Source organism: Eschrichtius robustus, chromosome 17, assembly GCF_028021215.1.
Source record: "Eschrichtius robustus isolate mEscRob2 chromosome 17, mEscRob2.pri, whole genome shotgun sequence".
Lineage (NCBI taxonomy): Eukaryota > Metazoa > Chordata > Mammalia > Artiodactyla > Eschrichtiidae > Eschrichtius > Eschrichtius robustus.
Window position 1 is genome coordinate 16,334,781 of NC_090840.1, and position 15,828 is coordinate 16,350,608.

General features: G+C 41.3%; 1 protein-coding gene across 2 annotated transcripts in view; it reads right to left on the reverse strand.

Moving 5' to 3' along the window:
- The window catches only part of EYA1 (EYA transcriptional coactivator and phosphatase 1), a 159,009-nt gene that overhangs the window by 10,991 nt on the left and 132,190 nt on the right, over positions 1 to 15,828 (reverse strand). For both annotated transcript variants that reach the window (XM_068525357.1, XM_068525356.1), the window contains exons 13-17: positions 8,840 to 8,898; positions 8,569 to 8,729; positions 7,518 to 7,632; positions 7,271 to 7,392; positions 3,323 to 3,423 (exon numbers count right to left, since the gene is read on the reverse strand). In XM_068525357.1, the coding sequence (XP_068381458.1) occupies positions 3,323 to 3,423; positions 7,271 to 7,392; positions 7,518 to 7,632; positions 8,569 to 8,729; positions 8,840 to 8,898 (558 nt within the window). The remainder of the gene's footprint in view (positions 1 to 3,322; positions 3,424 to 7,270; positions 7,393 to 7,517; positions 7,633 to 8,568; positions 8,730 to 8,839; positions 8,899 to 15,828) is intronic.

The following is a 15,828-nucleotide window of genomic DNA, read 5'->3' on the forward strand; positions in this document are numbered from 1 at the left end:
ATCTACCTCCCAAAAGGAAAGAAATAAACATTGCACACTATATTCTAACAATTAAAAAAAAAGCATTAAAATTCTTTTTTTGTAAATCAAATCATATTTAAGATATGTAAGTAAAGTCTGTAATTTGAAGGAACTTTGTACTGAATCTCACAGATATAATTGGCTTCAAATCCTAGTTTGGTGACTTTCTAGCTGTGTGAGCTTGGCCAAAGTATTCACCTTCCTGTGCCGCAGTTTCCTCATCTATAAAAGAGGTCTAAGGGCTCCTGCCTCATAGAATTGTTGTGAGGATTTAATGAGATAATGGATAGGAAGTGCCTGAAAGAGGTTCTGGGACATAATAAGGGCTTTATAACTGATAGTAAGGATAACCATCTCTTTATTTCTTTAGCTTGAATTTTTAGAGTTTTTAAAATGAGATATTGCTAAATTATAGTCTTCCCCTAAATTAAATATTTCCCTTAAGTTAAATATTAAATATTCTCTATTTCTATGTAGAACCCCACACATTAAATATACTCATTATTTACTGTGAACTATTAGATCCTTGTCTCTTAACTCATGCACTAAGTACTGCTGTTTAAATACTAGTTAACCGAGAAAGGCTAGACAGACTGTAAGAAAGGAATGGTCAATTTGTCACTCAGGATGATAGATTTATGACATCTGAATCATATGCACAATTATTAGGAATCTATTTCTGAAAAATCTGTACACTTTACAAACACATTAAAGTTCTTACAACTCCTGGTTACAGTTTCATTAGAGTTCCCATGCTGGTAGCTCTCAAGGTGCAAAGAGTTCCTTTGTAACAGAGAGTACTGGACTGATTACATACACTTATCCCATGAAATCAGAACAGAAAGTTGAAGCTACAAGTATTCATTTGCAGTCAAAAAAATTTAAAGAGGATGGTTGTCATAGGCAGCTGCCTAATTCTTTTCGGTATAGGTGTGTGTGTTTGTCCTGAATAGAAAGAATAACATGTCCAAAGATAAACAGTGGAAACAATTTTAACTGTTCTTCAAAGAGAGCAAATACTCTTATACTGTTACTACTTTCAATTCTAACATCAAATCACGAATTCCTTTACTTTTCCCATCTTGTGTTCACCACACAAATATCTAAGAAACATACTTCTTGTGTTCTTTGAATTTTAGGTCATCACTTTCAGAAACATTCTTCTGTCTACCACAAGCTAGAAAGCCACATTTTGGCAACCTTCTCTTGAAATTAAAATTTTTTGGTGAGTACTAGGTGGAGAAGGACCAGCTTGGAGGGCAGATTCACACCTTGGCCCTGGGCCATCCTGGCATGAAATGCTGCTCTTCAATTCTGTGATGCTCAGAGGTGCAAATCTATTCCATGTTCCCATAGCCACTAGGAGGTCCTGTCTGGAAATGGCAGGGGATTCCAGAGGCTTCCTCAGGAAAAAGATTTGAGTCTGGATTCGCACCAAATATTCTCTTTAACTCTCCAGGGTTGAGCTTTGGGTACTCTATTTAGTCTGGGAAAGATTTCTTTTTATGGAGACAGCCCAAAGGGCTAACAGATGTACCTAATGACAATGGTGGTTGGCCACTGGTGAAGCTGGAATGCAGAATTAGTGCTTAGATGGCAGATATTGCTTAGAATCAAGCTTTAAAAAAGTGTGTGCGGGTTTCTACCAGCACTGATCACACGTGGGGAGACTGTAATCATGGGCACATTGTGTATCTATGGGTGTAAGTGAAATCTATTATTTACAGAATTAGGGTCAGCTTCTATGCTTTTACTGGAATTCAGAGGCACTGAAGGTGAATTAAGTATTCTTGGACTCTATACGGAGGCTGGCCACGTGCCATGCTTAATGCTGCATCTATGGGCTGGTGCCATTTCTGGAGTACACTGGAATATTCCAGAAGAGCTTGCCTCCTTTATGGAAAAGTGACTTCTATGAGTGAGTGTATGGGGAAGAGAAGAAAAAAATTATCCTATTGGTTAATCTCAGTTAATGCTCTTCAATTTAAGAAATATTAGTGCATGACTGTGCCAAGATTTAGGGAACTATAAAAAAAAAAATGAAGGCAGAGTCTCAAACAGCAATCAAGCAAAATAAGATCCCTACATCTCAGGAGCTCACACTTTACTGCTGAAACAGGCACGTGCGCAAATAATTAATAATAATAGCTGCCATTTGTTGCATATTTCATATGTATCAGGCTCTGTTTTATATCTGAACTAAATCTAATCCTTAAAATAGCCAATGAGCTAGGTGCTGCTATAATCTCCATGTATAGATACGGAAAGAGAAGGGTAAAGTAACTTTTTCGAAGTCACAGGACTGGTAAATGGTAGAGCTGCCATTCAAACGCAGGGTATCTGGCTCAAGAATGCAAGTTATTTACCAGAGCTTCTCCAATTAAAGTGTAAGTGGTGCTATTATAACTGAGTTCTTATAAACAAGGGAAATAGAAAAGGTGGTATGTAGACTGGATTTTGAAAAACGAGTAAGACGATGACAGTTGGGCACTGGGAAGAGGAGCATCCCAAGCACAGCAACAGCAGGAAGGGGGTGCTGGGCGTGGCCAAAGGAGCGTAAGCAGACCAATGTGCCTACGTTGTTACTAGATTGTGAAGACCCTGCGTGCCAGGCTAAGGAATGTGGTTCCTTCCTCCTTCCCCCTTTTTAAAATACAATGAAGGACATTCATGAGAAAGCTTTTGCTACGGGAAATGACAGAATCACACTTGCAGGGATGCAGAAGAATAGAAAGAAATCTCATGGGCAAACGGGGAGTCAAGGGACCTGCTCCTTTCCTCCTTTTTGAGCATCCCAAAAGAGGCAAAGCATTGACCTCGTGATCAAAAGAAGGCACCGTACTCTAGGGCAGAAAATAGTTTTGCAAGCCAGCTCTGATTAGCTCCTAGAATCTTTCTGCACTGATGTTTGGAAGGTTCTTAGGCTGCATCCAGGCTCAGGTAACGGACGTCTGATCACCTGGCGATGTCTGCCATGGGTGCAGAAAGGGGCATGAGCAGGCATGTGTGCTGTCTCTGTTCCAGATGATGGCTGCAGAACTAAGCCTCCTTTTCTGTTCCCCAAGTCTACATTCTGTGAAGACCAACCATCCATGACCCCCGAGCTTGTGAATACCACTCTTCAAAAAGATCGCTTCAATAATGACTTAATTCTACTCTGCCCTCGGTCAGCGCTTATGGTTCAGAACACATTCATAATCTGTTTCAGAGAAATGGCATGTGTTTAAATGATCCAGTTCTGACGATTTTGAGGACTTAGAAAAATTAAAGGGCACAAGAGGCACCAAGGAGGAACACTCACCTTTTTTGCCCCTTGTTCCTCTTCCACACCGTCTCCTATGACAACATACACCACTTTTCTTCCAAACCTCTGAATTATCCTCTCAAAACAGCTTTCCTTTCCTAATGAACAAAAGTAAATTATAAAAAAATGTAAAGTTTGAGTAAGTCAGCACTCTAGGGCTTAAACTTTTTATATAAAATGCTTTTTCCGTGCTTCTGATCCAACTCTATCGTACTTGTGCGAACTAGGAAAAGAGTGCTTTTATATGCCATTTGGGGAGTACGCAGAACAGCACAATACAGCAAAAACTGTAAATGAACGACCCATGTGGTGTTCTGTCCCTTGGGAATGGACAATTTTAGTACTTTTCCCCCCAAGACTCATTTATTAAAAAGTAGAATCTAGACCTAGAGCATTTGGTGGAAAAAGTTTTGTTTGGAAATAGTACTTTTCCCCCTACAAGCTGAGACTAAATGAAAGCATGCCATTCTGGCAATATATTTTAACTTGACTTAAAAAATGTTTCATGATCTATCAAACTCTGAATACAGTATCTGATCGAAAGACTGTTGACAAGGATGAACAAAACCGAAGGACTGGTTTTGTTACGGCAAGAGAAATCCAACACTGGACTTGGTCTATCCCTTCATTTTCAGGTTGGGATGCTCTTTGAATGAAAGACACCCTCCCCCCCCACCCAGGCCTAATGCACTGACCTGAAATATTCTTGGAAAACTGTTTCTGAAATGAATGTCAGGTAATTTGGCGCCCTACAAGAGAGAGCGTGCTTGCCTGGCCCAGGCATCTAATGTTCAGTAAAGCGCTTTCCTAGAGGAAAAGTGGGATAAAGGTAACAGGATACCTGTACCTATCTATTATCTTTCCCATGTCAAGACTTAGTTGAGGCTCCCGTGGCAGCTACACTGTCAGCATGTCCCTGTAGTTAATGCGGCCATTGTTGCTTCTCGGAGCAGGAACTGGGGTTCCAAGTCGTGGGCTGCCAATAAGGTCATTTTAATGGACAATGGGACAGTTTATAGTTTTCAAATGTGAATGGCTGAACGGGGGCCTGTACCTCTTTCAAATAAGGATCAGATATACACACGAACAAATTGCTTGTTTGCTTAAACAAATGTCTGCTTTATATTTGTATTTTGCACTAAAATCTCTAGTTTGCATCTGACAGAACGAAATAAGGCCAGCCTTATTCAAAGGATGTCATTTCAATGCTTCTTCAGTTGCCCACTAACCTGTGAAATATTAAATCACCTTGAGAAACAAATACAAAGGATGGTTTTCACTGCAAAAAATATGTAACCAAACAGTCAGATGTCATGAAACTTTCTTTCCCCGCTTAGAGGGAAATGTTTATGTGGTTTTGTAAAGTTTCCTTTTCATGGAAAAAAGGAAGGTAAGCTCAGTGTTATTTAAAAATAAGTCCCCAACCTTTTTGGCACTAGGGACCGGTTTTGTGGAAGACAATTTTTCCATGGACCGGCGGGGGTGGGGGTGGGGGTCGGGGCCCCGGGGGGAGATGGGGATGGTTCAGGCGGCAACCCCAGCAATGCTTTGCTCCCCCTTCACCGCTCACCTCCTGCTGTGCGTGTGGGGCAGGGAACCCTGGCCTACAAGGAAAATTCCTGGGTGGTTTTCTGCATTGATCCCCAAATTAGATCTCATTTGATGGCAAAACTAGCAGCAACTTACAGGAGTTTCAATCCCTACTGTTCTTATTAAGAATATCATGGAAAAGTGATTCTACCGATGGTTTTGAGATCATTTCTACCACCGTACAGTTTTTAAATCGAATTTTTATTCTATACTGAAAACAAAGTTAAGTCCAATATGGCAAACAAAATGCCCATTAAAAAAATACTTTCTTGATTGTTATTGTAATTTCCTATTATCCTCGCATTTTCAAATTATTTGGGATTAAAGTTCAATGTGCATGACGTGTAATACGCTCATTGTTCTTTTCTTCTGGGAAGTTAAGTGCTATCCCTTCTGCATTATACGCTCATTTGGAATATGTTCTTTATTTCATGTGCTGATAAACCTTTCCCTTGGATCCTTGTTTACAAAACACAATGATTCCTCTTTATTGATACAGATAGAATAAAGACCTGAGTTCCTGGAAACTGATTGCTATTTTATATGACAACATATAAAAATTCAAGTTCTCCTAGGCTACTAGGAATTCTATTTGGTATACTCCTTTCATTTTATAAGAAGTATTTTCCAGTATTCTCTCCTTGGCCCTTCTCAGGAGGCGTCAGTCATTCTCAAACTCCAACTATTTCCAACTTGACAGGGCTATCTGAATATCCCATAGGTTTTTCAAACTCACGTTGGTAAGATCAAACCCTTATTATCTTTGCCATCAAACCTGATTTCCCCATCAGCTAACAGTGTCACTACTGACCCAGTTGCCTAAAAGAAACCTCTGTGTCAGCCTTCTTCTGAATAAACAACCATTTATTCACCCATTTCATTCAACACTGATTGAGTACCTACCATGTGCTGGGCCCTGTAGCCACCATGATGAGTGAGACTGACAGACTCAGTTATCAAGGAGACTATGAACAAATAACTGAACAAGCAATTTTTTAGTGATAACTTAGTAAGTTCTTTGAAGGAGAAGTACAAGCCAAATAGATAGGGGCTCTGTTTTGCACCTTTTTCTTTAGCCAGAAACAACCTTCTTTCCACCTACCAGGATACTCAGCCTCCTTGCCTAGGACTCACTCACATAACATTCATCTCATTAGGGCAACCTACGAGGCCACTTATGATAAGACCCGAGGCTACCTTTCCAGCATCAGCTCCCCATGGGCATTGCATATTAGTCACCCAGGACGACTCACAAGTCCCTCAGCACGGAACACATTTTAATTCCTCTGTCACTTTGTTCTCACTAGCCGTCTGCCTAGTAAACTCTTATTTACCCTTCTCTACCCAGCTCAAATGTCATATCTTCCCTTTAGTCTTCACTGACACGTGCCCTCTGCCTCCTCCTGGGTGGGAGTGAATGCTCTCCCATTGAAGTGCACATTTGGGCACTTAGTGGTAGGACCCCTTAGGGTGTGGAACGGAGTCTGCTGGACCTTGGAATCAGAGAGATCTACTTTGACCCTTAACTTTACTAGCTGTTAACTTGAACAATTTACTTAAGTCTCTGAGCTTTAGTTCTCTCAGCTGAAAAATGGAAAGGCTGCAAAGACTGACTTTAGTATGTAAAATGTTTAGTACGGTTCTGAGCATCTAGTAGATACTTGATAAATGCTTATTTACGTACTACTTTGTCATATTATAGTTATATTGATGTCTGCTTCCCCTGCTAGAGTTAGTGAATTCCCTAAGGAAAGAGCCATGTCTTCCTTTTACCATGACTTTTGTCTTGGTTTATATCTTAACTAAATTTCCCATTAATCTTCTTTCCCAACTACATTTCCTTCTTGCAAGAATTTAATTTTTTTGGTCCCCATAACAAAAATGGGAACTCAATCATTTATACATGTTGTAAAATGTGAAAAAAATAGTTCCAGTAATAATAATTTATTATTAGAGTTGTTTAATTAAAGCTGCTATTAGTTATTTCATTTCTACTTTGTATATTTCTATACAACTACTTGTTTTAGCTTATAAAATATTTTCATTGACGTTGCCTAAGAGAATAAAAATAAGAATAATCTAGAAGTGATGCTAAGTTGACTATAGCTAAAATGCATAGCTTTTAATGTTAGCCAGTAAAGTAAAATCTTCTGAGTTCAACTACGTGGATTGTGCTTTATATTTCTCTTGATATCTAACGCCAATTTTGACAATAAAATTGGTTAAATCATTCTTCTAGTTTTCTGACATTTAGCATTCTGAAAAAAGTAGTCCTATTTATTGCCTTTCATTTTTACTAGCCTGAAAGCAAAGGGTTGACTGTTAGATTAATTAATTAATTAAAAAGCAGCTTACCAATTTTAGTTGCACTGTAAATATTTTCTATTGGAAATACAATTCCTAATCCATACAGCAGGACTTTCGCCAATGCTGGGATAAGCTGAGTAGTTGTTACTAAAATATTAACACAGTTCGTCCTGTGAGAATACAAAGAAGAAGAAGAAAAAAAAAAGACAGTTGAAAAATAAATCTCCAAAATGAACAAGCACAGCTCGTTCTCAGGCAAAGGCACTTTGTATGAAGTGACCTGGGGAGAACTTACCGGGAGTGAATGAGTGTGAGAGCTTTCAGGGCCAGTGTCAACCAGGAGTCTGTCAGGGCTTCAATCTCGGCCCTCAGCTGCAGCCAGGCTTCCCTCTTAGCTGGACCAAGCAGACCTGTGGATTTAAAAGCACACGAACTACTTCCTCACTAACGTGTCTCGTCAACTTTATAAACAGTAAACATTTGAAACTACTCGAATACTACCCTCAAGCTTTATAATATACTAAGCAATTTTTCACGTTATCATTCATTTGACAACTATTTAGCACCACAGGGAACATCTATTGGTTTTGCATTCCTAGCACCCTTCTTCTGGCTATAGACGTCATCTCTTCTTTTTGGGGAGCCTACTCTCCCCCATTTCTCCAACCACGAAGTTTGAGCAGAGCAGACCCTACCCTCCGGCTCCCAGAATAGCCATATGTCCTCAGCTTGGCCAGTGAAAGGCTGTTTTGGAACTTTTGCTCAATCTATTGGGAAAGACACTTTCCACCCCATGGAGGTGCTGAACTGGTAGCATATAAGCCTGGCTCTACTGGTGGGCACATTTGCCACCTTTTGGGAGGCGGTAATTTTCCAAAGGAAATTACAGGCCAAAGATTACTGACTGCATCATCTGAGCATCTGGATTTAGCCATGCCAGAAACCAACACCACCTAAACTTTTCATTAGGTCGATATGTTCCTTTTCATACCAAAGCCATTTTGAACCACAATCAAAAGATCCAAACTAATGCAAACATCTACCCAGTAGAAGGAGCTTTATGATTCGTCTTAAGTCCTTTAGGCAGGAGGTCATGAAACTTACTCCAGGTCACACTACTACTAAGCAATGGAGCGAGGACTAGACTAGCCTGGCCAGGGCAGCTGGCTCTAGTCTGTTACTTCTGTCACTCAGTCACAGCAGAATAATCACTGGTTAGATGAAACGGCTCTCAAAAAAAAGCTATTCTATCCAAAAAAAGTGTGATGTAAAAGTGTGTGGTACTTTGAGCATCTTATCAAGACTATCTTAACTAACCCAGTAACCTACTGGTGATAGTCACTTGCCTCCGACATTATTTTTGTAGGTATTGTAGATCTCTTTTACTCGTCTGTAACGGAAGGCCAACTTTCTCATCCAGTCTACACCGCCCCGCACGCCGGTTGCCAAGCATAAATTAGCGCTGGTTGCCGCAGCAGGAAAGCCATCTGTTCCAAAGTTATATGTGCTATTTAGATGCAAGAAAAACCCAAAGTTAACCAAACAGAAAGTTCATCTTAATAAGCTGAGCAATTAAGCTATAACATGGAGCCCATCACTTCCCATTCATGGGCTCACCTTAGGTCTTGTCCATTGTCATCTGAAGAGACATCATCTATATGAACTTGGTCACATTCCTAAAATGCAATTAAAATGATACATGTTAATTTTCAAAAAGCATCTACATTTATCTACATTTTTTGGAGGGGGGAAAATCCACACAAGCCTGTTTTTTAAAAAAAAAAAAAAAAAGCCCAAACACTCTAATTGGAGTATTTTCCAACCACGGCAATCAGTAGGTGGCAGTCTAGTTAAATTGACATTTTTACCTACTTCGGGTCCTTTTACAATATAAGAAACGAGCAATGTCATTAAGGACTACTGTTATTCAGGTTCAGAAAACACATTTTTGTGTTTAGAAAGGAAAGTGATTGAAAACAATTAGCATATGTGTTCCATAAACCTCAGGTACCTGAAGACATCGTGCTGCTCGGAGCTGATTCAGTCAATGCCGAAGCGTAACTGAAACCAGACATTTCGGTAAATCTAACATGCTAGAAAAATTAAACCTGATGCTAACTGCCAATGAAATTATGCCCTCTGATTGCTGTCGAGCCACACACCAACACAGCCTGAGGCCAGCGTGTGGAGGAGCCCAGACGAGAAAATCTGTTACTGGTTTGCCATTGATTTGAGAGATGCAAGTTTTATTCTGTGTGTGTGTGTGTGTGTGTGTGTGTGTGTGTGTGTGTGTGTGTGTGTGTGTGTGTGTGTGTGTGTGTGTGTGTGTGTGTGTGTGTGTGTGTGTGTGTGTGTGTGTGTGTGTGTGTGTAGGAAAAAAGCATGGGAGACTTCACAACCTAAATAAAAATAATCAAACCACGAGGTGTTTTTTTTACTGTTTTTAAAACCTTTTAACTTTTTTTTTTTTTTTTACTGTTTCACTATTATTACATATTCATTTTAAATATCGGATTGATGAGTTGATTATAGAATAATACGATTTGAACAGACCTGATATTAAAATCCCAATCCACGTGTAAAGTGTTTAGAATAGGAGGTGTAACTGTGGGTTAAAGCTCAGTTGGACGAGTTCATGTTGATACACCTGCTCACATGTAAGTACGCCCACATCTTACTGCTGTGTCCCCAACCCCCAGCATCATTGTGGGAAGAGCAGACACTCAGTCAACATCTGTTGAACAAATGAAGGCAAACTAATTTGGAGACAGACGCGGTCCCTAGTCCAGAAACAAGTAACACACACTTGGCATGCTTTAATGTTTTCAGTTATGATTCTCCTCTTGGCAGTCAGCCTCCAAGTACCCCAGAGGCCGTTCTGACACTTATTTCCATTAAAAGTTTTAGTTAAAAAAATTTTTAAAGAAATTTGCAGGCGTGCATCCTGTATTTTAAAATGTTCTTCAGACTAAAGCTCTGGTTATCTTTCCTGTAGAGTTAATTGTATAGAATCTAGCCTATCTGTCCCTCTCGTGCTTCACATCCAATGTATAACAAGATACCACAGGTAAGCACCACAGGAACAGAAGGTGTATTTTTATGTTGCTGGTTCCTTCTGAACAAATTCCTTTCTCTCCATGGATTTGTGAGGAAAGGAGCAGGAGATAGAAGTGGAAAGAAACTCAAACCAGCTGTTGCTTAACAGAATTAAAATCCTGACCCCCCAACCTCTTCTTTCTAAAGCATCTATTTTCCAGGCAACCCTCTCCCAGCAAGCAGCAAGTTCCAAGGAGGAAAGGACTTTGACCTTGTAACCCTCCCCTGCTCTCCCGAGGTCCGTAACCCCAGATAAGAAAAAAAGGAATAAAAGTCTAGGAGGCCTCACAGGCAGGACTGTGAATTTAACATTTAAAAAAAACAGGTCATTCCTGCAAAACATGTTTGGAAACTTCTCAGAGTTATTAATTATACATAATTCGGAGGATGAAAGATGAATGATAGTTGTGTTTTTTCAACAACGTACTTATTCTGGGTTTAAAGAATTACTAAATCATGACTTTCTGCTATCTAGCCATTTATCTAGCCAGAAATACAAAAATTATGTTGTTGGTAAACTACTCTTTTCGGGTGCATGGTCAGTTACAACACAAACAAATGCAGAAAAGCGTACCCCCCGCAGACAAACAAAAACCCCTAAAGCCTTACTTAGCGCTGCAACGGAGGATTTTTCTCTCTTGGGAGAGAGAACGGAGAGGAGGAGGAAGTTGAGAAATTAGAAGAGGAAAAGATATGTTAAAAAGAATTTAATTCAAGGAATCAGCGGTGACCTAAAGTTACTAGGTTAACTCTAGGGGTGGGAAGAATTCTTTGCAAAAACAGGGTGTTAAGAGGCTTTTCTTAAGCTAATGCTCTTGAAAATCTCCATTACTAACAGAGCAGCCGTTATCTTCTAATGACTGTTGGTGACTCTACCGTGGCTATTGTCCATCCACATCCTGTATTTGTTTTCTCCTGCCAGCTTTCCTTAAGACTTTTTGTTCCCAGGCTGAGGCCCTCATTTGAAGTATTGTTCCATATCTTGGTTCGCGCGCGCTAAGTGTCAACAGCTTCCAGCTTTTTTACCTGCAGATGACCAAACTCACTTCACGGTGATTTGATGAAAGCAAAGTGTGGTGTGGTGGCAACAAGGAAATCCTGCTCTTCAGCTGGAGAATTTTTGTAGAACAATTTTAATCAAAATAGATTCAAAAAATCAAGCGCATTTTTCAAAAGAGCCTCGTTAGCGCTTTTAGGAATTAAAACATCATTAAAATGTGTTTTTGGAAAGGGTGCTCATTTTACCTAACAATAGACAAGTACTGTGTTGCACAAACTTGGCATTGATAAGATACATATTAAAGATGCATCACCGCCGAGTCTCTGTATGAGTTTACAAATAAGGGTATAAATGTCTTGGGAAATAAGCTGTGTATTTTAAAAAAATTTAGTGAGAAACTATAATATTACTTTTGATGCTTACCTATGAAAAACTTTAATTCCTTAAAGAATGGAGACTATTAAGACACTGAAAGATCATTTCATTTCCCAGCAGAGCCCTGTTACGTGCGAACTTGTGCTAAGTGTCTTCACTCCCAAATTAGAAACTGCAGTTCCCTGCATTCTGATATCGTGCAGTTGTCTCCTCTGTGGGGACGAGGCTCCCCTTCTCCCACTTTTCAGAAGCCATCTAGCTTTTTGTTTGTCTTCCTAAGAGCCTAACTGGAGGTTTCCATCTTTGCTTTCCGAATTTGGTTGCTTTGAGTTTCCAAATTCGTCATAAACTGAGACAATTAGGTAACTGAGGGAGGGGAGCAGAGGGGGCTCTGCACCCACTGAAACAACAACAGCGACAGAGTTTAAATCGCCCACCGGTAGACACAGAAGACAATAATGGAAGCTTTCTGTATTTTCACGTGCCAAAATGTATCCCTACAAACCCTAATTTAATGCTTAATACACAGAGTACAGATATATAGAATTCCACGAGAAAATACGTTTTTATTCCCAAAAGACTGAATGTGCTGAAAATGTACTCTTGAAATAAACTTCCAGAAAGTATGTGATAGGATTTTAAGGAGTATGTCCTTACCGAATCCAAGTCTTGGGGTGACATCCACATAGGGGGCTCCCACTGCCAGCTCAGCCAATTGAGCATATTTCACGCATTAATCAGTCCTACTGAGACTTGAGATGCCTAAGGGACCCCTAGCATATATGGGTGTCAGGCTTGGGGTCTCACTTGGGGACACAGAGTAGCGATTTCCTGGACTCCTGGCAGACTTTGCACTCAGTACCCATCCAAGCAGGCTAATGGGTGCCTTGGATTAAAAAGGTGATCATTTATTTATTCATGTGTCTGATTATTTATTAAGGGGTGACTGTTCTGGGTATTGTTCTAGATGCTAAGGATACACCACTTAACACAAAAATCCTTACCATCTTGGAACTAACATTCTAGTTGGGAGAGACACCCGAACAAGAAAAAATGCAAAATGTACAACCAGACAGTAATAAGTGCTAAGGAGAAAAAATACAGCAGGCGAGGGGAATATGCAAGGCTGTGGTGGTATCTGCGGAAAGAGCTTTGCAGGCCAAGGAAAGAGCAAGTTCAAAGGCCCTGAGGCAGGAGGGGAAGAGTTACATGGGCCAGCAGGTGACAGCGGGAGCTGGCTCTGCCTTGGAAGTAGCATCAAGTTATCAGTCCCTGCCCTCAAGGCACCTAGTTTAGCAGGAGGGCCAGAAGTTAATTTAACTAGCTACACGTGTGCTAAGTTAATTACACTTGTGGTAAATGCTGCAGAACCTCCCTGGAATCCAAAGGACTATCCTCTTGGAGAAAAGGGAACCCTCCTGCACTGTTGGTGGGAATGTAAGTTGGTACAGCCCCTACGGAGAACAGTATGGAGGTTCCTCAGAAAACTAAAAATAGAATTACCATATGATCCAGCAGTCCCATTCCTGGGAATACACCTGGACGATACTATAATTCAAAAGATACATGCACCCCTATGTTCATAGCAGCACTATTCACAATAGCCAAAACACGGAAACAACCTAAATGTGCATCGACAGATTAATGGAAAAGGAAGATGTGGTACATATATACAATGGAATACTACTCAGCCATAAAAAGGAATGAAATAATGCCATTTGCAGCAACATGAATGCAACCAGAGATTATCATACTAAATGAAGTCAGAAAGAGAAGGATAAATATATGGTATCGCTCATATGTGGAACCTAAAATACGGCACAAATGAACCTATTTACAAATGAACAGAGGCAGACTCATAGACACGGAGAACAGACTTGTGGTTGCCCGGGGTTGGGTTGGGGGGGAGGGAGAGGGATGGATTGGGAGTTTGGGTCGGTAGATGCAAACTTACATCTGGAATGGATAGACAACAAGGTCCTAATGTATAGCACAGGGAACTATATTGAATATCCTGTGATAAAACATAATGGAAAAGAGTATAAAAAAAGAATGTACAGATGTACACATTTCCAAAAAAATAAATAAATAAATAAAAACAAAGGACTATCCTCTTGCTGAATGGTGGAATTCTGTTTAGTCCAAGAGGGTTGCAGAGCTCTGAAAAACTGAAATTATAGTTTGCCAGATCAGAGAGGGACAGCCTGGCCCACTGTTTATTCTGGTTGCTTTTGTGATTAAAGTAATCAAATACAGAGATACATGGCGGACAGCTAGAGGTGGTTCACAATCGCTGAAGCTGCGGTAACAGAAACAAAACACAGCTTTTCGATCCCAGACTGTCAATGCCGGTCCTCTACTTTTGCATGGCTGTGCGGTGGAGTAGGGGAAGGTGGCACTTTTGGGGCAAGCCATCCTTCTCTCTAGGAAGTACCTTAGACTTAGAGATGCAAAGGGACTCTGTACAGTTAGTGAGCAGGTCCCAGAGGTGAGAGGGAAGGCTCTTGAACATAGTTTCTTTTACCCCCCAAATTATAGATGTGAGAATTAATGTGGGACTGGAAAGGGATCAAGAGGGAGGTGGGCAAAGAGTTATTTGTTGTTCATAGCTTTCCAAAGGGATGTCAAAATCAATATTTTTGCATAAAGGCTCTGTGTCAGGTCAATCCTAAAGGAATATATAATTAACATTTTTAGTTCACCAGTTTTCACATATACCCACAGCTCACAAAGAGATTCTAAGGAAGAGTCAGGCCAGTGCTGGGCACAGCTGTGATTAGCCTTCACTAGGAAAATGTCACAATACCGAATTAGATGTTGCTAACTCATCTGGCCCACTGTTGCCATCCTGAGCTCAGTCCCTCCCTTTTCGGAAGTCCTAGAGCACCAGGGATGCACCATCCGTTGACATTCGGTTACCAAAGTGTCCCGTGTTGACACTTCGTGTCCCACAGAGAGCGTGTTCCTCCTTCCCGCAAAGTGATGGCGAACGACTCTGAGTCGTTTCCTATACTTCTGTGGAGTTCCTGCAGAGGCAGGCCCACGCTTTCTCTTACACAGACTCCTATTTCTTGTTGAGTTGAATTACTGTTATTTGTGTAGAACACAAAATAGTATTGCATGTTATAACCCATTTTACAGATGCAAATAAATGAAGACTCAGAAGAGTTAAATAACCTAAGTGCTGAGACACTATACAGGTCTTTGACCCCCATTCACTGTTTCTTCCCGGGAATCCCTGGATTTCACACAGTGTAGACAACTGCCCACTCTATGTGGTGGCCACGACCTAGGTCCCCGGTGGCCTCGTCCGTTGTTTCACGTTTAGGGGACTCCTGCTCCGGGACACATCCTCTCCTTCGTCTGCCCCGCACCCCCCTGGGTCCAGAGTTTGTCACCACAGCCCCTCTCCCAGCCTGGAGCTCGGATGTGAGTCCTCCATTCTCCAAGCCCCGCCCCTTCATCTCTCCACCATGTCTCCAAATGATTGGCACTCCAGAGGGAAACGGTTCCGGAAGGAGAGCCGTCGTGGGAACTGGGGTGGAGGGGACAGAGCATAATGGTAGGCAGTGAGAGCGTAGGTGTGTGACTTGGACACATGTCCTAATAGGAGCCTTGAAGCCAGGAACAAGGATTTTGGCCACAGTCACGGTAGAGTTGAATGAGGGCAGTTGGCAACGATCAGGGAGGCGTGAGATTGAGCCTACAGGTGCTGGCCTACAGGCTCTGTCCTACCTGAAAGCCTCCTAGGAGCATCCTTTGGATAAACACCACAAACCAAATGACCAAAGTTTACCCTCGCCTGGCTTCCCTTTATGTTCCACGGCCTGTGCCTCACAGAGCAGTAAAATAAATAAAATTAGCAAGCTTCAGTTACTCCCGGCCCTCAGCTCGCAGCCATCTCAGCCCTCGTGGGGCTGGATTATAAAATGCTCACATGCGTGGCTGGGGAAAACTGCCAACACATGCAGCAGAACTGAATACCAGGTCTAGACTTAGAGATGCGCAGGGACTCTGTGCAGTTAGTGAGCAGGTCCCAGAGATGAGAGGGAAGGTTGGGAGCAGGAAGAAAGCCACATGGGGTACCAGCTCACAGCCAGGCGGCAAAGGCACAGTCTCTCTCAGAACTCTGGTG